Here is a 21,321-nt window from a genome sequence, read left to right on the forward strand (position 1 = left end):
TTGTTGAACCACTAAAACCGAACTCTATAACTGATTGTGAATCGAACTCTACTCCATAATGGTGGAATAGCATTCGATAGCATTTGTCCCCCAACTTCTTATGATTACCTGGCTTTTTAGACCTGCCCCAGAGTGCATCCTATCCCCAGAGCCAAATAGTCTCTCTTTTTGGTCAAGTATTTTAAAAACAGTTTCTGTGAGACGATCGATTGAGTTCGTTTAGCACATGTTGCATAAGCCGAATCGAATAATTATCTACTGAATTTTGAGTAAGAAGCAAATCTAATCAATAAATTGAATAGTTTACAGTTTACTGTCAATAAACCTTGTTTTTTAATTGGGTAATCACTACTATTTCCTTTTTGAAACATCACTTTTTTATTATCAAACTTGTCTCGTATTATTTTGCTTTTAAAATAAATACATTCTTTAATAATAATATACACATCTGAGCATCATATATTGTGACTGCTTAATATAGACTACGACACTAAATATGTGATTAAGAGTAGAACCTAACTATGCAAACAGTCAGTACTGGAGTAGGGAGCACAAGGCCAGCAGGACAATGGACAAGGACAGGGATGTGGCGGATGATGCCACACTCCTCAGGTTATTGTAACTGTCCACGATGTGGATCTTCCAGCCCATGTTCCCGTGGGTGAAGGAATTGTAGTAGACAGTATCCGGCCAGGTTATGTTTGGCGTGATTTCCAGCAGGGCAGGGGGCTCGTCCACGCACTCGGTGATCAGCGACCGATTGAACTTCTTGAAGGTGGCGAAGTTGTCGTCCAACCGGCGATCGTATTTCGGGGGATATCTGGAGAGGCAAAGGGGCCCGGCTGCCGTGGGCTTGGGTCTTCCCCGCCTGGTGAACTCCACTCCGGCCAGAACACGAACCTCGCTCTGCTTGGCGTCCGACAAGCGATCGTAGCCGCCTTGAGGATCGTCGGTGATCACCAGGGGATGATAGTGCTCCGGGGAGTGGGGATTGTTGCCGCCTCTGACCTTAAACGTGTATGTCAGACCCCTCTTAAGGTACAGTTCCGGTATCATATAGCCATTGATGTACCAGGCCAGGCCACTGGAGACATGGCCAGTCAGTCCTTGATAGCCCCGCAAGCCTCCTGAGGGTCCCAAGTAGGCGTTGAAGGTACGAACCGTTCTGGAAGGATGAAAATATTTATAAGTCAACCCTTCTTTGGTTGGGAAGTGTTAATCTTCTTACGCATCAGTGATCCTGGTGCGCTCCCACAATGGTGGAGGCATCTCTACGCTTTTGGTGAAGGCAAAGCAATCGTTAACGGGCTCCGTGGTATTGAAATCGATTAATATATCACTTTTGGGATAGTGAGTGTGGAATGCTGGCTCATTGTTGGAGTCCAATTGGCCAAAGGCCCACACGACATAGTTGCTGCGGTCCAGGAAGATCTCCTTGTCGCCATCGTCAGCTAAACAGAACAGGAATTCCTTAACCCATATTTTCAAAAGAATATCCTTAGAACTCACATGACTTTAGGGTTCTCCTGAAGCTGATAGTGTTGATACCATCCTTGCGGCTGTAGGTGTTCAGCTGGAAGCTGTCCAACCCTCCAACTACATCATCCCGGCAAACACCCTTGTTCTGGCCCAAAACCTGAACACAGGGGGCCAACGAGGTGATATTATAGTCGATGGTGTAGCCTCGGATTTCGTCTATATAGGCAACCACCACATCCGAGCCGATCATTTGGCTGGATGTATCCGATCCGGATATGCCAAAGGACATGTAATCGTTGGCCGCCACCTGTCCGGATAGCTGGAATGTGATCTGCGGCCCAAACACCTCCCAGGACACCTGCAGATCCTTGTGCAGCTGCCGGCAGTTGGGCAATGAGAACTCGAAGGGCGTAATCTTGACCAGAGAAGGTGGGACATTCAAGCGCTCGTTGATCAGCACATGGCCATAGTTCTCACTGTCCGCCACATCATAAACACTGATCCAGTCAATGTCGAAGATGGTTTTGTCACCCGGCAGCTCCAGCTCAATGGTCTCCTTGTTGTACTGGCGAATGGGATCCAGGCTGGAATTAGATACATGTACTAACTAAATGAAATAGCTATGTTTAAGACTTACTATCCCCTTTCATCCGGCAGCTTACTGCCCCGACTCGACGGCTGCGCTCCCACTCCGGTCCAGAAGAAGGTCCTCTTGCCGAGCCCATCGTAGGTGAAGTCCTTGATCCGAATGGTCTTCGAGTCCAGGATCTCGATGCTGCTGCTGCTCACATTGTGACTGCGGCGGGAGAAGGTTCCGCCCACCTGGGTCTTGGGCGGCTCAAACTCCTCGGGAATGTACACATCCCCAAAGTTGTTCTGGCTGCTGAGATCGTAGACGGCCAGCCACTTGATTTCGGTTATCTTCTTCCGGTCTGGCAGCGTTAAGGTGAAGTCCTTGTTGTGGTAGCGATCCAGGATGTTGGTTCTGTGATGAACAGTTTTTGAATGGACTTTCTTTCATCATTTGCCAAATCAGATCCTTACCTGCCATGTTCATCCGGGACAATGAAGCCCTGCGGCCCTGGCCGGTTGCTGGCTCCCGACCAGAAGAACGTGTCCGCCCCGTTACCGTCATAGTTAAAGCCCACAATCAGGAAGGTGTACTCGTTGACGGCGTACACATCCCCGGACACTTGGTGATGGTAGGAGTTGAGTTTGCCCAAATACTGCCCACGATATGGACCATCCTCCTCCTCGCCCTCGGCCACTGCAGGTTCGATAAGAAGAGAAAGACAAGAACGGATGAGAGTGCCGCGGCCGGTGAAACAAAATCACAAAACGAAAGACTCTGACAACAAACTCGTTTGGGGTTTCGACTGACTAATAGGCCAACAATGCGCCTTCTGATTGACTGCCACTGGGCCAGGTGGCGACCCCTGGTGGGCACTGTAAGCCAACACGCCGTCCGTAGACCAGTTTCTCTAGTTTTACACGAAAGTGAATTTGTTTTCGCCCCGTCTCGAGCGTAACGCCATTAAAAATTTCTCTTTCTTTTGCAATTTTTTCTATGTTATTGCAAGGTTTGCGATTTAATTAATTTACGTAAATTAATTTAACTTACAGGCAAAGGGGAGCAGGGTGGAGCAGGTGAGGAAAATCAGGAAAAGGTGTAGTATCCGTTGCAGTCGCAGACAAAGAACATTGTTGCTACCGCTTTTGTTGCTCAATGTCATTTCTGCCTTTTTGTGTCTCAGATCGCTGCCTAGCCACGTAAACCCTGTTGTTTAATTGATCGATACTGGTATCTCCGGCTCCGATTTCCTATAAAGCTTATTCACTCCTCAAGCAACGCAACAGCATTTTGGGTTTTTTTTTTTTTGTTTTACGAGTGGCTGCGTCACCGACTCTCTCAATCCTTTAGATATTTTATTATTTTTAAGCCAAGTATTTTATTTTTAATTTTATCTTTCCCTTGCTTAAGGTCGTTTCGTCACTTGCATGCGTTTTGGCTGCTATTGTTGTTGTGTTCACTTTGCCAAAACTGGTTTGGGCCGCAGTTCCGGCGTTTTTTTTTTCACTTTTTCTCAAGATCTCGCCCGAACCCGAGTCCAAAAACGAACGAACCGCACTGTCCAACCTCTTGGAGCACACTGAGACTTCAAGCCGCCTCTACTGCGTGGATTTCGTTCGAATTGAGTACCAGACCGGCTGTGGGGAGTGCTTGGAGCTTGGCTTGGCTCCCTCTTAAAAAATGTACTTTTTTCAGCTCTGCGCATGCGTGCCTGGCATGGTTAAGAGCGTAACGGTACATGCAGTACTATATGGAAAATGTGAGGTTACTATATTAGGAATTTAGAATATTAGAAACCTGCAGACACTAAAGACTTTACGATGAAGAAGACCTCTGTAGAATGCTCTAAGCTCTAAGTTGGAACTCAAAAATTTAATATATTTGGTCCTTGAAGATTTCTAACGATATCTCTATCTATTATTTTAAAAATACAAATATATTATACAAATATCTACTTCTCCTCCAGGCTAAGAGCATACAGTACTACATATATGGAAATTGCAAGGTTACTAGGCATATAACTTATTTTCCAATTAGATGTAACTAAGTCTAAAATTATGGAATCTCTATTAGCTTCATTTATCCTTACTTTTAATTATAATAATCCAGAATAACATATCTTTGTATAAAATATAAAAAAATATTATTAACAGAATATCAGAAACCTGCAGACAAAACTAACATAAACTTATAATGTTAAGTTATAGAAGTTGGAGCTCTAAGTTGGTACTCCTTAAGTTAAGATTTTAAGTATAATCCTTTGATGATTTCTACAGATATGATAATATATTATTTTAAAAAGATACAAAACTACTTTCTCTTTTACATGTTAAGAGCATACAGAACTATATGAAAAATAATAAACGTAGTATGTATATTTGAACGGAATTACCGAATAATTAAGATTTATTGTTACTTTGAGAATATTGGAATAATTGAAAAATAAATAGCCCTCAATACAAAAAATTATAGATAGAATTCAATACGTTCTAACTTGAGACTCTTTTTTTCTAAGATTTAATAATAACCCCTTGAAGAATTCTCTATATTACATGTCTATATTATATAATATTTTATCTATTTTTTTATAAAGATACAAAAATATCTACTTCTCTTTCTAGAGACCTTAGATTAAAGATTTAATCTTATTAAAGATTTTAAGTCTAATCCCTTGAAGATTTATACACACATATATTATAAATTATTTAAAAACGATAGAAAAAGACGTCCTCCAGGTGAAAAGCATGTGGTAACTGCTATTCTGCTGCAAGGTTACTATATAAATAAAATTTCACTAACCTCCAGAAACATAGAGTTATACATCTGATGGAAAAAATCAAAAATAGATGATGATTCAATGAAAAATCTCCAATGATTTATACCTTGAAAACTTCTTAAGCTTTCTAAATATTTTTAAGACACTTTTAAAAGATTTTTAAAAGGTAATTTAACCACCTCTTACCTCTTAATTTCCCATAATTTTTAGTACCATACACATTTTTTAAAAATTTGCACACTTAAAATAAAACGCAGTATCAAGACACTATTGTCAAACCCAGTTAGATACATCTCTTGAAAGTTTCTTCAGTTTCTTTTTGTATTATTCCCAAAAGACACAAGAACTCCCCCAAACTTTCAAAACTAAACTTTATCCTTAAGTTTTCTTTTATTTGATCTTTATTTTGAATAGCAATTCAATTAATGTTATTAAAAACTAATCAATTGCAATTTGTCTCTCGTTTGCAACTGCAACAGTTCCTCTATTCGACTGCTTTCGATTTTATTTCATTTTATGAATAATGTATTACGATTTAGTTCTCTCATTTGTTTTGTTTGCGATTTTATTTACAAAAAGGCATGTCAAAGATTTATGAATAAAAATGTGCGTTGCAAATAAATGTTGAAGAATATTAATTTCGCAACAAAACTAGGGATAGTTCATGGATTAAATTATCATTTATGAAAAATACTCATTCTTTGTATCCCTCACTTTAAATATATTTGCGATTCATGTTGCCTTTTCCTGTTTCCGTATATCTATTTCATTGAAAATACAATATGGTTTTTAAATACATTTATAATTATTCTCATAAGAAGCACAATTTATGTTTTGTTTTTTGTTTTTAGTTTTTATTTCTTCATTTTATGCGTTTACATTTCAATATTTTGAACTTGCTGCCATACATTTTTTAAGAGTTTCTCGTTTAACATTTTCAGCGCATCGTTTATTTATATACTTTTAATTTTATTTCATGTTTAGGTTTATATTTTATGGTTGTTTTTGTTGTTTTTGTTAACACTAGACACTAGATAACCTATAAAAATGGGTCAGTTGTTTTTATAGTTCTTTATGGAAAACATGACAATGGATAAAATAAACTTTACAAAAACAATAAACAGGCTGGAAACTTTGCTGACACCGGCGATGAAAAGGGGGCTGAGGGGACTCTGCCGGGCTGGGCAGACTATATGTGAGAATTGGTCTTGGACGCACGCACGCATAGTTGAACTAAAAGTAGCAATACTTAGCTTAAAATTTAGCGTATAAAAATAGTGTTTTCTTTATGATGTTTCTTCTTTTATTTTTAATTTTTTTTTCTTTTGTTTTTACTCATTTTAGATTAAATTAAACGAATTGAGAACACTAATGTTTAATTTTAAACTTAGGCTTTTTATGTTTATTTATGTATATCCTCCTCTCATTTTTTATTTTAACTGCAATACATAATGTTTTTAATGCATCCACGTGTGCCTCCTCTTTGATTTCTGGTTTCTGGGCTGCCATTGGATTCTTAGTGAATTAAAGATTTTAAATGAGCATTTTGAAGTGGTTTGCTTCTCTAGAGCCGCAAAATGACTGAGACGACTTCCGGTTCGTTTAGCTGGCGCTGACGTTGATGAGATTTAAGGTGAGACATAGTCGGATCGACGGGCCTTAGGACCCATCGTGTCTAATTGCATGGAATGAACATTGTCGCCAACGCCCCCAAACAAACGGAAATCTTCATGTGTGTATATATTTATATTCTATGTTTTGTAGAAAAGAGCAAACAGGGCGCACATCGATTCTTTCTCGATTTTTCAACAACTTAACAAGCAAGCCGGAAATCATTATAATATGCATTTGATGTTTCGATTCGTTTTAAATGGTATATTATTATCTTTTATTACAAATACTTCCGCGCTGGCGCAAATTATACAAAAAATGTTGTTTGGGAAAATGGGAAAATCAATTATATATATTACTCTTAGTGTGGTTTTTGAATTGCGCTACAAGAAAATAAACTTTACGCTTCTCTATTCATAAATGTTATGTATAAAAATCTTTATCCTTTCTTCTTCTCAATTCTCTTGTAAGTGTTTCAGTTTCTCTTGCAAAAATACATTACAAAGCTTTTGCTATGGCATTATGTATGATGTAGGTGTGTGTTTGTGGTGTTGTCGCATTTGGTTTTTTCTTAGGGAAGGGAGGGAGTAGTTTGAAGGACAACGGATCAGGGGGTGTAGGGGCACTGAGGTAATGATGTGTTAGGCAAACAATCGAATTGCAAGTGAAGATTGAAAAGGCTTCTGTTTAGAAAACCAACCGATTGAGTTGACCTTGAAGTGGGGCGTGTTTCTTGTGTTGGTTGGTGTTACTGTAACTGTGTATTGTTTGTTGGAGAGTGTTGGCTAAAATTTATCCTGAAATATGAATAGGTTGTTGGTCGCAGCCACGGCGATGATGTTCTCCTCGGGATGCCAGGCGGTGTGCAGGATCTTCTTGTTGAAGTCGAGACAGTCCACGCTGATCTCGTCCTTCTTCCGTTTGCCGCCAGTGCAAACTTTTCGTGGCTTCAGCACCGTCTTCGGCTTGATGATGTCCCTCGACGCCTCTAGCGTCACATCCTTTTTCGAGTTGCGGTCAAACACCCGGAAAAAGTTGTTGTAGCTACCGGTCATTATCGAGCTGTCCTTGCCGTTCCAACAGCACTCGAACTTGTCGAAGATGCAGTCGTTCTCATACAGCGAGCACAGCTTGGCGCGCAGGTATTCATGCACCTAAAAAGGATGAATAGTTAGCCATCAGGATTATCTATCTGGAATAGTAAGTACTTACAGGATAAGTCTCAATGGGCTTCGTTTCCATGTGTAGATCCCAGACCTTGATGCTCAAGTAGTCCCTGGAGATCATGTAGCGACCCGAGTTGCTCAGCTTGACATCGCTGATGGAGCTGATTATCTCGCTGAAGAAGCTGCGATTCGTTGGATTCTCTGGCTCCTCGAACTGTTTGCTGTGCCGGTCGCATAGCGCCGCCGATCGCATATCACATAAGCGTATTGTGCCCTTGGAGCTCGAGTAGACGAACACATTGCACTCGGTCGGATGGAATTCGGCCGCCGTGATCACCTCGGTTAGCTCCTCCATGTTCGTCGGCTTGATGTCGACGATGTTGTAGCTCTGGTTGACCACCTCCAGGTGCCAGAGGTTGATGCGCAGATCGTCGGCCGACAAGAACGTCTCCTGATCGGAGTTGACGCTAATTGAATTGATGTGATAGGTGTGTGCATTGGCGAAGGTGCGCCGGGGCGAGGCCTCCACCAGCAGCGGTATCTGCTTGACGGAGGGCACACGCAGGGCGGTCACGTTCTGGGGATCCCTGATCAGTCCGTTCTCCTCCTTCGTGTTGTAGCCCTCGAACGACTTGTCGCGCTCACTCACCTTCCACAACTTGACCGTCTTGTCGTTGGTCGAGAGCAGAAAGTGAACGGGATTCTTTTGTTGCAGCCACCGGATCTTGTTGATTTTCTCCTCGATCTCCAACGACTTGAGGTAATCGAACTCGGGCTCGTGCGACTGGAATGTCGAGTAGACATTGTATTCGCCGCGTCTCGGATTAGCGGCTTTCGAGGCAGGATCACGCTGAAATACATTATATTATATAATATGTATAATTAGAATAATTGTAGAAACTCACCTGGAAGATGACGACGCGACCGCCCTTGTCGCCAGTGGCCAGGAGTTCGCCATCGTGATTGAATTCCACGCAGGATATGATGTCCGCATCCGTGACATCATCGTCTAGGGCGCCTTTAATCTGTGAGAAGCACCAGGACGCCTCTCCATTACCTGCAAAGGGAGAGCACGAAGACCAAATGATGAGTATGCGATGTGACACTTTTGAACGGCTCGACTCCGTCTCGATGAATGCCATTTCAGGATTCAGGCAATGTAACATTTGACTCATACAGCCACTCACAGATACAGTCACACAATCAATATGGGGATGCCGTTGTCCTGGGCCTGCCCAAATATTTGCTAATGACGCCATTCTTGGCCTTCCTACTACTGACTACTGGCTATGGCTATGTGTGGTGGCAGTCTGACTTTAAAGCCCTTTAAGCTCTTGGCCAAATATTCTTTCCGCTTTCTATTACCCCACCGCCCCCTCTCTCTCCAGCTATTCTGCTCTCTGCCAGCCACTTTCCGCGATTGCGGTTCGTTGTGTAAACGATGACGTCTCAGACCTGCCCACATGGGTGGGAATATTTGCTTTTGGTTTGATTTTAAAGACAAACTTGTTAGATTTTTAGACAAAAACTTAAAGTATTATTTAATTTTTTATTTAAAATGTATTTCAAATAATTTAGCACCATGCCTACCAAGCCAATAGTACTGTCTTTGAGGTTGTGTGCCATTTTTTGGCCATTTTTCCATCATTTCCAAATATTCATTCGTTTCTGTTTGTTTGATTTCTTTGGCAAAGCACAGCAGAGCTCAGAGCAGAGCGGAGCAGAGCCCTTGCCCAGCCCAGTCCCATGAGCTGTGACCTCATTATTCGTTGGCTGTGTCTGTCATTGGCGACGTCATGAGGTTGTGATTTCTCCTCCGCCCATAATCGGATCAAAAGCCATCGCCTAATTAGTCTTGGCACTATTTTTAGAGAATTATTATACACCCGCACCACCCCCCGCACACAGCCATTTACAGTTTGGAAGTCATTGCACTCTGGCCAGAATGAAAACAAAAGTGAAGTCCCTACCTGGTATTGTAGTTTTGTGAATAAAATTTGAACAAAACAAGTGAGACATTTTAGGGAGATATATTCAGTGAGTCTGCCAAGCTACAAGACATCTCTGATAGTAAGATAATTTCTCAAAAAGCAGCCCAATAAAAAGCTATTTATTTTCTAGAGACCAGCACGTATATAAGCCTGTACATGGGGAGAAGATAAGTAGATTTTCATGAGCGGCCGCAAAATGGAACAAAATAATGAAACTCAAATATTGACACAATTATTTAACACAACCACGCGATGTCGCCACTAGAGCCCTAGCTTTTGCCCAAACTAAACTATCTCCTCCACGACTAGAGGATAGAGGATGGAGGTTAGAGGTACCCCCAAACGAACGACCTACAGAAAGGTATGCAAGGGTTGGGTGGGCTCTCTTGGAAAATCCTTTATTTGGCTGCCAAGTTGGATAACTTTAGTCAGAGACTAGAGAACAGTGGAGAGAAATAATTCATATCCATGACCGAATCGGTGAGCAATTAGAGAAATTGCCTCAAATACGCTTATAGATTCGTATTTTGATATCAAATAATAACAAATAACATTCGAAAAGATAAACATGCCCTGAGTATCACTACTTTGTGGGCATATTGTGATTGATTATTCCAGGGGCTTAGTGGCAGTGTCTCAGCTGTGTGGGGCTTCTTTCTTGAAGGGAATTGTGAGACATACTGTGCCCCATCACTGGATTGACAAGTGAAATAATAGCTGGGGCCTTATACGACCTCATACGCCTTTTTAATCAATTTCTATCTATCTAGAATATATTTCTATATTTCAAAAAAATATAATCTTAATCTAAGCTATTTTATTATAAACTACATACTCATTACAAATGTTAAGGGGTTATATTACCTAAATTATCTAAATTTAAGGGGTTAATCAAAACAATTTTTGTATTTTATTATAATCCACATATATTTGTGCATGTCCTCTCAAAATTTGAACTGAATCTGGAGCTATACATTAATTTGGGTGCTCCCTGTCATAGTGCCACAAAGAAACGCTGTAACTTTTTCTTAAAACAGTGATTCTGCAGGCGGTATTCTCGATTTCTCGAAAATGAATGTTTATTCATCGGTATAAAATTTTTAAACAATTTTGTGCGATATATTTCCCAGGTAAGGAACAAAGAAAATAATTTTCAAAAAAATTTTATTGTGTTTTTTTACAATTTAATAAAAAAAATTGCAAAAACATACAATTTTTAATTTCAAAGTTAGGCCGTTTTGTCAAATAGGCTATTTTTTAAATCCCTCGTTTATTACCTACATTTATTTATTTTTCTTTAAAGAATCAATCAACTTTTTTTATTTTAAATCTTACAAACCGACAAAAACGATTTCTTTTATTATTAAAGAAAGAACATGCATTACACACAAAATAATACTTTAAGTGTGACTTTTCAGAAAGTTCTATCATTTTGAATAAGATATGAATATAATTTTAAGGTAAAAGATAGATTTTTAAACTATCGGAACCACGGAAAGAAATAATAAAGAATATAGTACATGCCTGACCGATCCCGATCCCTTGAATCTAATGACACTCTAAAGAGCCTCGTGTTGTTAGTTTTAGTAAATTAGTTTTGAATAAATTTAGGATTTCTATGTTTCTTGTTTCTTGTAAGAGAAATAAAATAGTTTGAAATAAAATCAGTTTGAAAGTTACACTTATTGGAGTTGGTAGCTCTTAACCCTTACATCCTTCCCGCCATCCTTTAATCCTGCCATCCTTTAGAACCTCCCAACAAAAAGTGAATCTTACAAGACAAGTAACTCCAAAACGTACACATGTAGCCCCCGATTAGCAACAAGAGCTTGTCGAGTTCCCCACCCCAGCACCCCCATTAGCCGATGTCCATGTTCAGTTGCGCACATCTTGCAGATACTTTTTGTACTTTTTCTTTTATTTGATTTTTAAGAAACTCGTCAGACAGCACGGACACTGACTGCATTCCCAATCATTTGGGAGGCGAATCATTTTGCATACTAACCCCATGGACCGGACGACTCCGGAGGCGACGTCACGTTGTCTGAGTCTGAGAGGTGGATGGTATGGAAATAAAAAAAAAAGAAGAGTATATGCAGTACTTGGCCTTAGTTTCCTTTGAGTTCAGTGCGATTTAACTCAATTTGCAATAACACGATCTGTAGATATATCTATATATGTATCTGTATCTATTGACTGGACCAATTGGCACACCGCATCGCCGCTCGGTGCTTTTCTAATTGTTTATTATTTAATTATGGCAATTGTAGTCTGTAGAGTCTGCACTATAGGTACTATATATACTCTATATATAGTATACATAGGGTTTGCTTAGATTCCGCTTATCGGCAGTTTACTGTTTTCCAAACAAATCGTGATCTAGGTTTATAGACTCTTTCACCTTCCTCTAGTAATTTTTCCAAAAACAAAAACAGAGGGGGATGGGGGGTATTAGGGGGCAGCTCACGTCGCCGGTGGCTTTCAAGTGCAAAGATCAATGCTAGTTGATAGGGAAAAGTTGTTTTTCGCAGCGGCTGCATTGCGTTGGCAGCCTTTTGGATTGTTTACTTCTCACGGCATTTGTTTATCGGCCATTTGTCGAATTTAATTTAAATATATATATACTCCCCCCCTAGTTTCTCTCTGTGTGCATGAAAGCAACGACGAACGAGCAAAAAGGAAATCAAAAATAAGGAGGCGAAGAGAAGACAAGAGAGAGAGCGAGGGAGAGAGAATTGAACTTACCGGCCATGACAGTTGAACAGTTTGCGTCGATTTTAGCAGCGGCAGCGACGGCAACAACAACAACAAACAATTAAGCCAAGCTACAACAACAAAACAAGAACAAAAGAAAGGCCAAGGAGCTGCGCTCGCGCTCTGCTCCGTTTCTTTCCCTTTCTTTCGGGGGTTCTGTATGTGTGTGTGTGTGAGTTGGTTTTTGTTGTTGGCGCGGATTTTGAGGATATTTCTTTTCTTTGTATTTTCTTTTATATTTATCCTTTTAATTAGACTTTGGTTTATAAAATTATGGATATTATTTGATTCTCTCCCTGTTTTGGTTTAGCACACAACTTAAGCACGTAGAAACGACATGTGGGGAAGAAACTGCAAAGTAGGGGAAATATTTTCTTATTTTCTTTTTTTTTTCTTTTTAACAGCATAAGCAGCGACGTGGGCAGAGGCAGCGACAGAGGCAGAGGGAGCAGTTTTGGCGTGCGTTTCTTTTTTTTTTTTTTGCGAGAGAGTGCAGCCGGTGGTTGTGAGAGAAAAATTACTTCACACCGATAATGACACGGAATATATTTACCAGGTAATCCACATTAATTATTATTTATTGCATTTGCCAAAACAAACACAATACACTAATACACCCACACCAACACACACACACACACGCACAACGCTCGCTGTAGTCACTTTTGTGCCTTTGTTTTATCGCGAATTCTGCTCTCGCCTTGCCAAATCTAACCTTCAAAACGTGCACACATATATTTTGATTTAAGTTCTTTATTTTTTGCGCCGTGTTTTCCGTTTTAACACATTTTCCCACAGCTGCCGTTGCAGCTCCAAAATTCGCATTTAAAAGCGTACGAAATGTAAAAAAAACCGCGTGACTCGACTCGCTTGCTTCAAGTTTCAATAAACAATCAATATATTTCGATTCCGATGCACTCCGCTTTGGCGTCGGGCTATATATTTTGATATTTTTAAGCTGCACGATTTTCAGCAAAAAAAAAGCTTGACGCGAGTCTTTTTTTTTTGTTCCGATTCTTTGCTGCTAATGCTGCCCCGCTGCTTCTTCTTCCCGTTTTTGCCGCCTCTTTTGCTGCAGTGCTTCGTCGTTGCGTCGTAATGAGTGTGGCTTTTGGTTTTGCTTCTGCGTTTGCTTTCAATTTCGCACAAGCGGCATTAACTTTCGTATTTTACACTACACGCACTTTGGGACTATGTACAATGATGCGACCTCGCAATCTCCACGCTCTAATCGCCGTTTTAACTTATTTAGTGACTAACGGATTGCAATAAATCCAACGCAAAATGGAAGTAAAAATTTTGTTGCAAATTTCGCACTTTACAATGAGAGTTTCAGGCTACTAATTTGCGGCGAAGAACGGCGTTGCATGTTTCCAGTGTTGGTTGTGCAAAAAACAGTGTTGGATAGTGACTACGTCACCGATTATTTCATCTCTAAATATGTGCCATCTCTAATAAATAATAATGGCGGAAATTCAAAAAAAAGCGAGGGTTTTTATTTTAAAGGAATTCTTATGATTTTACAAGGCAGAAGTAGTAATAACGACTATTATATCACTTTATAGAACTAAAACTTTCTTTCTTTTTAGAGTTGGCTGAAAAAGGAATCAAAATAACCCTATTTTTTAATAAAACTTACTTTGTGGCTTTTTGGCTCCATTGATGTTGATGGCGGTATTGAGCATGTTGCCAATCTTGGTAATGCTGGACTGTCGCATGAAGGTGCGTGGCGGAAGGGCGGGCGGCACCTGGGAGGCAAGTTGTGGATCCGGCGGCTCCAGCACCGGACTCTGCCGGCCCCAGCGTCCCATTGCGTCCGTAGGTGATGCGGGGACCAGTGGGCGAAAAACTGTAAGAAAAATGAAATGATCGAATCTATTAGCGAGTGGCCTGTGGTTCAGCTGCACACACAGATTGTATAATGCATATTTGCCTACATCGTATAATATGATTCGTCCTATCCATGAGCGAACTGCGTGTTTTTGAATTTGTCCGCCAATTAACACCTGTCGCACACACCCCTCTCTTTGGCTAGGTATATACCCCTATATAGCAGTATATATATTTCGATCTTGGCCGCTCTCTAGCTCCCAAATGACTCGAGCAAATTCGAGTCTCTTGTCGTTTGTTTACCTTAGAAATCAAGACTGCGAACGAGAACAAAACATCTGCTCTCGGATTGAATTAAATTCCGCCGCCTGCGTGTTTAATAAATTTAAGCTTTTTTTTTTTTTTACTTTTTTGGCTAGCCAAGAGGTGTGTCTGCTGTTTCTTGGCATCTTCTTGTTGGCTCTTCTGCGTTTTGGCTTCATTAAATTTATTTTTCTCCATCAGTTGTAGATTTCGATTTATTTAAATTTTTAAATGTATATATATATATTTTCATACCGATAGAACAGTTGAAGGCAACGATTGGGGCTGGCGTTCCAATTAACAATTACACAAAAATCCATTTCGCTAATCTCCAAATCAAATATTTGGATTTAAACCGGAGAAGGCCCCCGCGAGAACGTCAGAGTGGAAATTTTTCAGCAGTGCATGAAGACAAAAAACAAATTAAAGTGTAATTTTATAAACATGTGGACAACAAGACAATTGTGTTGGAATTAGCAGCCTTGGCAGTTCTCTATTATAGACTTCAAGGTCGTTAGTTATAGACCGAATAAAACAGGGAAAGTTATACCATTTATTTTCATAACCTTATAAGGAAATCCTTCCCAAACTTTTGGTTTTCTAGTCAATGACCTGAAGATTGGAAAACAATAATGGGATTGTTTGTTTTGTCGAAAGGTGTGATTGATTTTCAATAAATATATTTTTATTATTTTTTTTATTATATTTTGAATAAAGTGGAAAACTTTGGAACGCGTTCTGATAATGGCACTGCTAGTATTTTGACCGGATCTGTAGTGCACATGTCATGTGTTTCTTTTGGAGGTGTGTGTGTGTGTGTGTGCGATTCATTTCACACATTTTCGCAATACGGATATACAGTTACATTATGAAGGCGAAATTCCCCCACGTCCATTAAAGGAGGGCTACCAGGGGGTGGTGGTGGCGGTGCGACAGTGGTGTGGCATATGCAAAACAGGGCGTACGCAACAAGTTGAGGAGCCAAGACACATATGTACATACATATATATAGTATATTTGTATGACTAATGTTCATAAAGAAGAAGAAAGCAACGTGCAGAACAACAAATCAACAGCGGCAACAATAAATGGAGAATGCGGAGAATTGTAATCCAATTAATGGGCTGCGTCTTCAATGTCTCGCGTACCCCTAGAAACGTGAGCCCAGCCAGCCAATCGCGTTTTAAAATATTGCCATTTCTTGAAGACAGTGGATATTGGCTAAGGCGAATTGGTTTGGTACACCTGTCTGTGCCCTCATATGTGTCATTGCAGCTCAAAAATAAACCGCCAGAACACTTGAAAATCAAAATAAACAAATGGAATGAAATGTCTATTAAAAGTCTGTGGCATGTGAATGAGTGCAGAGACAAGCGCCAGCCAGCTTTTCATTTCCCCCGAATTACACCAACAACAACAACAAAACAATAACAAACAAATAGCGAATTTTTCAAGAAAATAATCATTTCGAGCTTTTGTTATTCGGGAAATGACAAAGACAGGCGGCGGAAGTGCGAGTATATGTTTAAAATTAGACAAATAAACCATTTTTTCGCTTCTGATGTATAATTTAGCATTGATTTTTAACAAAGGAAGGATAAAATACAGAGGTATAAACAATCTGAAACAGTAGGGCAGTAAGAGTTAAGGCTCTCCACCAGGTTAATTAGACGGAAGCAGTTCCCCAAGGAAGAGCCCCAAAGAGTCTATAAATACGGGGGACTACAGTTTGGAAGATACAGGCACACGTGTGACACGAGACTTGGTCGCCACACCGCCCCTTTAAAATAAAAACCAGGTAGACGCCAGGTGCCTGCCAAATCTTTCCGGGCTATAATTATTTTTGGATCTGTCAACCCTTCTCGTCTGGTTTGCTTAATTTTCCTTTAATGCCCGACGCCGGGGGGAGGGGCGGAAAGGGGCATGAGGTTACAAGAGGTGGGGCGGCACTGCCAGCATTGTTTATATTTAGCATTTCATACGCTCTCGTTTGCCAAACTGTCTATAATATGTCCATCAATGTGGCTCTGAGTACTACTGCCTGCGCTGACAGTTCGACAGCCATTGGCGGTTTGCAGGACAGCTGTGTTTTTATACCCTTGCAGAGGGTATTATAATTTTGGTCAAAAGTGTGCAACGCAGTGAAGGATACATCTCCGACCCTATAAAGTATATATATTCTTGATCAGGATCACCTCCTGAGTTGATATGAGCATGTCCGTCTGTCCGTCTGTCCGTCTGTCCGTCTGTCTGTCTGTTTCTACGCGAACTAGTCTCTCAGTTTTAAAGCTATCGTCTTGAAACTTTGCACACACCCTTCGTTCCACACACGCAGTATATAAGTCGGAACGGCCCGGATCGGCCGACTATATCCTATAGCTGCCATATAACTGATTGATCGGAAATGGTATAACTTTGGTGTTTTTAGAGTTAGAGAGTTCAAATTTGACATGCGAGCTATTTTTGGCAAAACATTACGTCATGCCAAATTTCATAAGGATCGGCCGACTATATCCTATAGCTGCCATATAACTGAACGATCGGAAATGACCCAACTTTCGTGTTTTTGAAGATAGAAAGCTAAAACTGAATACAGATTATATTTTTGGCCAGTTGATCCAACCTACCAAATTTCATTAGGATCGGCCGACTATATCCCATAGCTGCCATATAACTGAACGATCGGAAATGGTATTTGGTAGAAATATCAACTTTCGTATTTTTGAAGATAGAAGTTTGGGACTTTTTTTAGATTTTGTATTGAAATAAATTGGATTATATATTCCTATTCCCATAAGGATCGGCCAACTATATCCGATGTTTGCGATATATATCCGGTTTTAACTGCAAGGGTATATAAACTTCGGCTCCGCCCGAAGTTAGCTTTCCTTTCTTGTTTGTTTTTGTTTTTAGCTTTTTGGGGGCGGTGGGCAAGTCGACCGGGGCGTGGCCACTCAAGATAAACAATTGTTTTGACAAACGACGTGGACGTGATTACGGCCATATGTCCAAGTTGATCAACGCGACCAATATTGTGCTTATCAAACTGTTGCAACTCATCCAATTAATACACTTCACGGCCCTATTACCCATATCCCCAGCCCCAAATCCCCAATCCAGCCCCACTCCACTCGTGACTGTCAGATATAATGAAACTAATTAGCATTTGACAAACACAGTGCTCCTATTGACAAAAACAGTGGATGATGGGTGAAGGCAAATTATACAAAATATAGATTATGATGTAGATTCTAGAATCTTAAAAAAAGGCGATGGTATATTTTCCAAAAATAAATCGAAAATATTAAGATCCAAAGAAAATCGTCTAAATATCATTCAGAAAAAAGCAAAGCCTTTAAATAAATATTTATGATATTTTTCAGAAACATGAAGTATTATGATCTTATTTCAAAATAAATCGAAAATATGGATCTTCTAAGAAAAACATTATAAATAAAATCTAGAAGGGAAGTATCGAAATAATAGTTTTGTGATGTTTTTCAGGAAAAAGGTATCTTTAGATCTTATTTTAAAATAAATCGAAAGTATAGACTTTTAAATGAAATTTTTCGAAATATTATTGAAAAAAATGCAAAGACTTTCAATGATAAATAATCTGAAATCTAACTTCGTTTTAGAAATATTTAATAAAATAAATCAAAACAAGAAAGCAAAGCTAACTTCGGGCGGAGCCGAAGTTTATATACCCTTGCAGTTAAAACCGGATATATATCGCAAACATCGGATATAGTTGGCCGATCCTTATGGGAATAGGAATATATACTCCAATTTATTACAATACAAAATCTAAAAAAAGTCCCAAGCTTCTATCTTCAAAAATACGAAAGTTGATATTTCTACCAAATACCATTTCCGATCGTTCAGTTATATGGCAGCTATAGGATATAGTCGGCCGATCCTAATGAAATTTGGTAGGTTGGATCAACTGACCAAAAATAGAGTCTGTACTAAATTCCAGCTTTCTATCTTCAAAAACACGAAAGTTGGGTCATTTCCGATCGTTCAGTTATATGACAGCTATAGGATATAGTCGGCCGATCCTTTTGAAATTTGGCATGTCGTATTATTTTGCCAAAAATAGCTCTCACCTAAAATTTAAACTCTCTAACTCTAAAAATACCAAAGTTATACCATTTCCGATCAATCAGTTATATGGCAGCTATAGGATATAGTCGGCCGATCCGGGCCGTTCCGACTTATATACTGCGTGCAAAGGAAAGAAGGGTGTGTGCAAAGTTTCAAGACGATAGCTTTAAAACTGAGAGACTAGTTTGCGTAGAAACAGACAGACGGACAGACAGACAGACGGACAGACGGACAGACGGACATGCTCATATCAACTCAGGAGGTGATCCTGATCAAGAATATATATACTTTATAGGGTCGGAGATGTCTCCTTCACTGCGTTGCACACTTTTGGACAAAATTATAATACCCTCTGCAAGGGTATAAAGAGACGAGGTATTTTAAGATCCTCAAATTAAATCGAAAGTATAGATCTCCAAATGAAATCCATCTAAATATTATTTGAAAAGAGCAAAGACTTATAATGAAGTAATAATAAGAAGATAATAATAATTATCAATGAAGTGGCTTTAAAATCGTCTTTAACAATAAATTGACCAAAACAGTCAACAAACAGAAAGTCTTTGAATAATAATGTATGACATTTTTCAGAAATAAAGAATTTTATATTTATTTGTAAAAGAAATCAAAGTATAGAGCGAGCTCTAATTGAAAATATTCTAAAAATTTGAAAAAAATGAACAGACTTCCAAGAATATTAAATGAAATGGTTTAAAACGCGGTTATCTAAAACCCTTTTTTTTTAGGTATATTTATTACAAAATTGCATAACTATTTATTTAAAAAATAAATCTAAAAAATATATTTAGCTTCAAGTCAAACCATGTTTAAGACCTTCGTTGTTATAGGTAGTTTCCCCCCTTTGGAGTAGGTATTTAGAAGTATGTATGTTTAGAGGTATTTCTTCAATACCCCATAACCATATACAGAATAAGTAAATATATTAAAGTTGTAATTCATTGAGTTTTTTAATAAAAATTTCCCTCAAGAACATTTTACATATAATTTTCAAAAATTTCAGTATATGATAAAGCAAAGTATCCTCACAATAATCTATCCAGATTCCACTGTACTAAAAAACAAAATAAATCAACTACACAGGACCCACTGAGAGAGAATCGACTTTTGATCGGAAAACAAATTATAAGTCCACAAATAATGATACAGTCACATGGAATCGAAATCAAGATAAATGCGCGTGCTATAGTATGTTGTTTTTTCAGCAATTTGTTCGATTCGCTAATGCGAACAGCTTAGGCAAATATTTTGGCATAAAAGTCAAGAAGCAAGTGACAAAATAGTAGCTATTAATTGTTTCTAAGCCGAGTTCGAGTGAGTTTAGACGTGCCAGCGTCTAAACATGGCCAGTACCAGTACCAGTGCCAGTCGGCAGTCAATAGTTGGTATTGTTATTGTTGGGTCCGGACTCCGAAGCGAAACAAAGCCGCCTCAAAATGCTGTTAACCTCAAAAACCGCCAAGAACGTCAACAAGTAAGGTCCGTAGATCGAGGGGTAATATGGGGGGTTATACCACATATAAACAGAAATATTTTTAGATGGATTTTATGGCCTAAAAAATGAATAATATGATTTGGATTGATTTAAGGTTTATTTTATTTGCTTGTATTTATAGCATGAATTTTGAATTTGTAAACTTTAATAAATTGTTTTCTGTGTAGTTATACTAACGAAATAGTTAAACAAACACCCTCTCCAATAGGTTGACGTAAGTATCGACAATCCAGCACGGGTTTCAACAATTTTAAGCATTATTTTCGGGGCACTTTGGAACGGTATTGAAACAGCTGTCTTGCCATATCCACGGCATTCGAATGGAAACCACAAGTTCGCATATTAATATGAAGTTTTAGTTAATCAAAGTCTCTAACTTACCAGTGGTTTTTTTCAGATTTAAAGTCCCAACCAAAAACAGGAACTCTCGGACTATATCCGCTGATAGCAATCACACACGAATTCTATTTTAATTGATCGTCTTTGGATATATCATAATATTCCCCATGCATAGGTTTATTTTTATATATTTCGTGTGATGGGGTTATTATTTGTATTCTTTGGGGGATTTGAAGATCCCTACTGCTATATCCCTTCTGGTAACGGTTAAAATCTCAGTCCCTGGGCGATGGCACTTCACTCTTTTTGGTTTGTTTGTTGTTATCACATACAAAAGGCACAGTGTAAACTAATTTAAATTGAATTCAGTGCTCGGTAGCAAGCAAGTGGAGGAAAATAAGGAAAATAACCGCAATAAGGCGAGAAAACAGTCAACGCGGCGCCGTTAAAATTAGCACTGAAACTCGACGTGCGAATGCGCGCCTATGATTTCTTTGGGCTTCGTTCGTTCGTTCTCCACCTCCGGCCCCAACGGCAGCTACTTCTCTCTTGGGGGGAGCGAGAGAGTGCTCCACAACCTCAGTAACTCTCTCGCAGTGACCGTGGGGGCCGCCAGCCGGCGCTCTCTTTTGAAGACGATTTTTGTAAACAAAACCACGACACGCATTGTTGCAGCTAATGTCGTTGTTGTTCTGATAAACGCTAATTTGCCTATTGATATGGATGTTAATGTTCCCCAACCAAAGACAGTGCGGGTTAAGATAATAGCACCACTTAAGAATTAAGATTTAAAATAAGTTAAAGTATATTAAAGATAGAGATTTCAAAAGTTTTAATTTTTAATTCCTTTCATAAATTTTGATAAATAAAAATCAATTTTT

General features: G+C 39.2%; 2 protein-coding genes across 7 annotated transcripts; both read right to left on the reverse strand.

Moving 5' to 3' along the window:
• Positions 1 to 375: 375 nt before the first annotated feature.
• On the reverse strand, positions 376 to 3,616 carry knk (protein Skeletor knk). The gene is made up of 6 exons (XM_017246662.3): positions 3,101 to 3,616; positions 2,524 to 2,746; positions 2,117 to 2,464; positions 1,510 to 2,063; positions 1,229 to 1,451; positions 376 to 1,165 (listed from the first exon to the last, which is right to left on the reverse strand). The coding sequence occupies exons 1-6, from the start codon at positions 3,210 to 3,212 to the stop codon at positions 532 to 534; spliced, it is 2,094 nt and encodes a 697-aa protein (XP_017102151.2). The 5' UTR covers positions 3,213 to 3,616; the 3' UTR covers positions 376 to 531.
• A 1,565-nt stretch (positions 3,617 to 5,181) lies between these two features.
• Positions 5,182 to 20,903, reverse strand: tws (protein phosphatase 2 regulatory subunit tws). Of its 6 annotated transcripts, none has more exons than XM_017246641.3 (5): positions 20,483 to 20,903; positions 13,988 to 14,197; positions 8,509 to 8,660; positions 7,650 to 8,453; positions 5,182 to 7,591 (listed from the first exon to the last, which is right to left on the reverse strand). In XM_017246641.3, the coding sequence occupies exons 2-5, from the start codon at positions 14,157 to 14,159 to the stop codon at positions 7,223 to 7,225; spliced, it is 1,497 nt and encodes a 498-aa protein (XP_017102130.1). In that variant the 5' UTR covers positions 14,160 to 14,197; positions 20,483 to 20,903; the 3' UTR covers positions 5,182 to 7,222. The 6 variants fall into 6 exon arrangements, with proteins under 6 accessions (XP_017102130.1, XP_070137577.1, XP_017102132.1 ...); XM_070281476.1 differs by lacking the exon at positions 20,483 to 20,903 and adding an exon at positions 14,286 to 14,474; XM_017246643.3 differs by lacking the exons at positions 13,988 to 14,197; positions 20,483 to 20,903 and adding exons at positions 12,340 to 12,699; positions 13,533 to 13,691.
• Positions 20,904 to 21,321: the final 418 nt, after the last annotated feature.

The sequence above is a fragment of the Drosophila bipectinata genome, chromosome 3R, assembly GCF_030179905.1.
Source record: "Drosophila bipectinata strain 14024-0381.07 chromosome 3R, DbipHiC1v2, whole genome shotgun sequence".
Lineage (NCBI taxonomy): Eukaryota > Metazoa > Arthropoda > Insecta > Diptera > Drosophilidae > Drosophila > Drosophila bipectinata.